Raw genomic sequence first — 2209 nt, forward strand, 5'->3', positions numbered from 1 at the left:
GGGGGCGAGGGCGCCTGTTACGGCGTGGGTGGGGTTGACAAGAATAGAGTACATTATGCAGTTCATTTAGTTAACAAGTGAAATAATGAGGAAGCGTGCAGAGTGAATGCCAAGAGAAAAGGCACAAAAACCCTATTGAGAGGCCCGGGCCGCTCCTGGCGTAGCCCATCACATGGCAATAGTCCTATTTAAGCGGCGCCGCCGGCGCCTTTCAGCACCACTAGCGCTGGCCAGCACCCCGCGCTCTTTGGGCGGCGCCCGCTGCTGCAGCGACAGCGGCTTCAGCCTCGGCCTCAGCGGAGCCTTCAGCCTCCTAGGAAGAGGCAGCTGCGCGCGGCCGCCGCCGGGGGAAGCGCGTGAAAAGCCCCGAGGTCCACACGGCGCAGGGAGCGGGCTGGCGGCGGGGCGACCGCGCACTGGGGCCATGCCGCGCTCCTTCCTAGTGGACTCGCTGGTGCTACGCGAGGCGGCGGAGAAGAAGGCACCCGAGGGCAGCCCGCCGCCACTCTTTCCTTACGCAGTGCCTCCGCCGCACGCGCTGCACGGCCTCTCGCCCGGCTCCTGCCACGCGCGCAAGGCCGGGCTGCTGTGCGTGTGCCCGCTCTGCGTCACTGCCTCGCAGCTGCACGGGCCCCCCGGGCCGCCGACGCTGCCTTTGCTCAAGGCGTCCTTCCCACCCTTTGGCTCGCAGTACTGCCACGCTCCCCTGGGCCGCCAGCACTCTGCCGTGTCGCCCGGGGTCGCTCACGGCCCTACCGCCGCTGCTGCAGCCGCCGCCCTCTACCAGACCTCCTATCCGCTGCCCGACCCCAGGCAGTTCCACTGCATCTCTGTGGGTAAGCTGGGCCGCCGCGCGGGGCACAAGTCATAGGTAGCCTGACGAAAGGTGGAGAGTCAGGGATGAGGGATGAGGGACCCTGAGCGTTATGGTGGCGATGAAGGTCGTGTCGGGGCTCTGGGGGGGAGTCACCCAGGGTGGTGTTCGGATGGAGGACTGGGACAGGACACCGGGAGGGTGGGTGAAAGCAGCAGGTCCGGCTTCGGGAGGGGACGCCCAGGAGGATCAAGGGCTGGGGTTCAGGGCTCTCCATAAAGGAGTACCAGGGCAGTGTGACTCGGGGAGGATCAGGGTCCCATGGCTTGACAAGGAGGCGCCGGCGGTCACGCTGCTATGCATCGTGTTCCGGGCGAAGAGGTGAGTGACAGACCCAAGCCCTGGGATTCTAACGGCCGCCTACCAGAAGATCAGGCCCACAGCCCAGGAGTCTGATTGCTCCCCTCTCTGCATCCCCACTCCCTCCAGACAGCAGCTCGAACCAGCTGCCCAGCAGCAAGAGGATGCGCACCGCCTTCACCAGCGCGCAGCTGCTGGAGCTGGAACGCGAGTTCGCCTCCAACATGTACCTGTCCCGCCTGCGCCGCATCGAGATCGCGACTTACCTGAATCTGTCTGAGAAGCAGGTGAAGATCTGGTTCCAGAACCGCCGGGTGAAGCACAAGAAGGAGGGTAAAGGCAGCAACCACCGCGGCGGCAGCGGGAACGCGGGTGCCGGCGGGGGCGCACCGCAAAGCTGCAAGTGCGCGTCGTTGTCCTCAGCCAAGTGCTTGGAGGATGACGACGAATTGCCCATGTCTCCGTCCTCTTCCGGGAAGGACGACCGGGATCTCACTGTCACTCCCTAGGCACATGCCTCCCCAGGTCGCCCATCCCAGGCCCTCCCTGCGCCTCGCCTCAAAGACTGGTCCTGGGACCCAGCGCTGGTTCCCAGGCACCCGCTGCCAAACGGTGGCCACGAACGGATTTGGCACGGCTTTGAGAAGGCCCCCGGCCTTGGGCAGCGCCAGGAGCTTGGCAGAGATCTGACACTGGTATCCCTACCCCAGGGCCCGCGGCCATCCAAAGCGGACTCCAAGCTGTGAACACTGCAAGCGCTCGAGTCCTTCTCAGCCAAGCAGCACAGAGGCTACCGCGGGCGTGCCGGGCCACCCCAGCGCCTTGCTGGTGGCGGGCGCCTCCTCGCCCGCCGTTTCTGGACTGGTTCAGGCGTCCCCGCTTCCTCTACTCTCCCCCACCCTAGGTCAAGCTCGGCCTTTCACCCCTCTGGTGCCCGTTCGCTTTTCTTCCGTTCTCTCATTCTCTCTCTCCCTCTCTCTCTCTCTCTCTCTCTCTCTCTCTCTCTCTCTCTCTCTCTCTCTCTCTCTCTCTCTC

At 65.1% G+C, this 2209-nt stretch overlaps 1 protein-coding gene across 1 annotated transcript; it reads left to right on the forward strand.

Moving 5' to 3' along the window:
• Positions 1-385: 385 nt before the first annotated feature.
• On the forward strand, positions 386-1685 carry GSX1 (GS homeobox 1). Its single transcript, XM_019666051.1, has 2 exons — positions 386-836; positions 1304-1685. The coding sequence occupies exons 1-2, from the start codon at positions 425-427 to the stop codon at positions 1681-1683; spliced, it is 792 nt and encodes a 263-aa protein (XP_019521596.1). The 5' UTR covers positions 386-424; the 3' UTR covers positions 1684-1685.
• Positions 1686-2209: the final 524 nt, after the last annotated feature.

Source organism: Hipposideros armiger, unplaced genomic scaffold (genome assembly GCF_001890085.2).
Source record: "Hipposideros armiger isolate ML-2016 unplaced genomic scaffold, ASM189008v1 scaffold_459, whole genome shotgun sequence".
In the NCBI taxonomy this organism is placed as follows: Eukaryota; Metazoa; Chordata; class Mammalia; order Chiroptera; family Hipposideridae; genus Hipposideros; species Hipposideros armiger.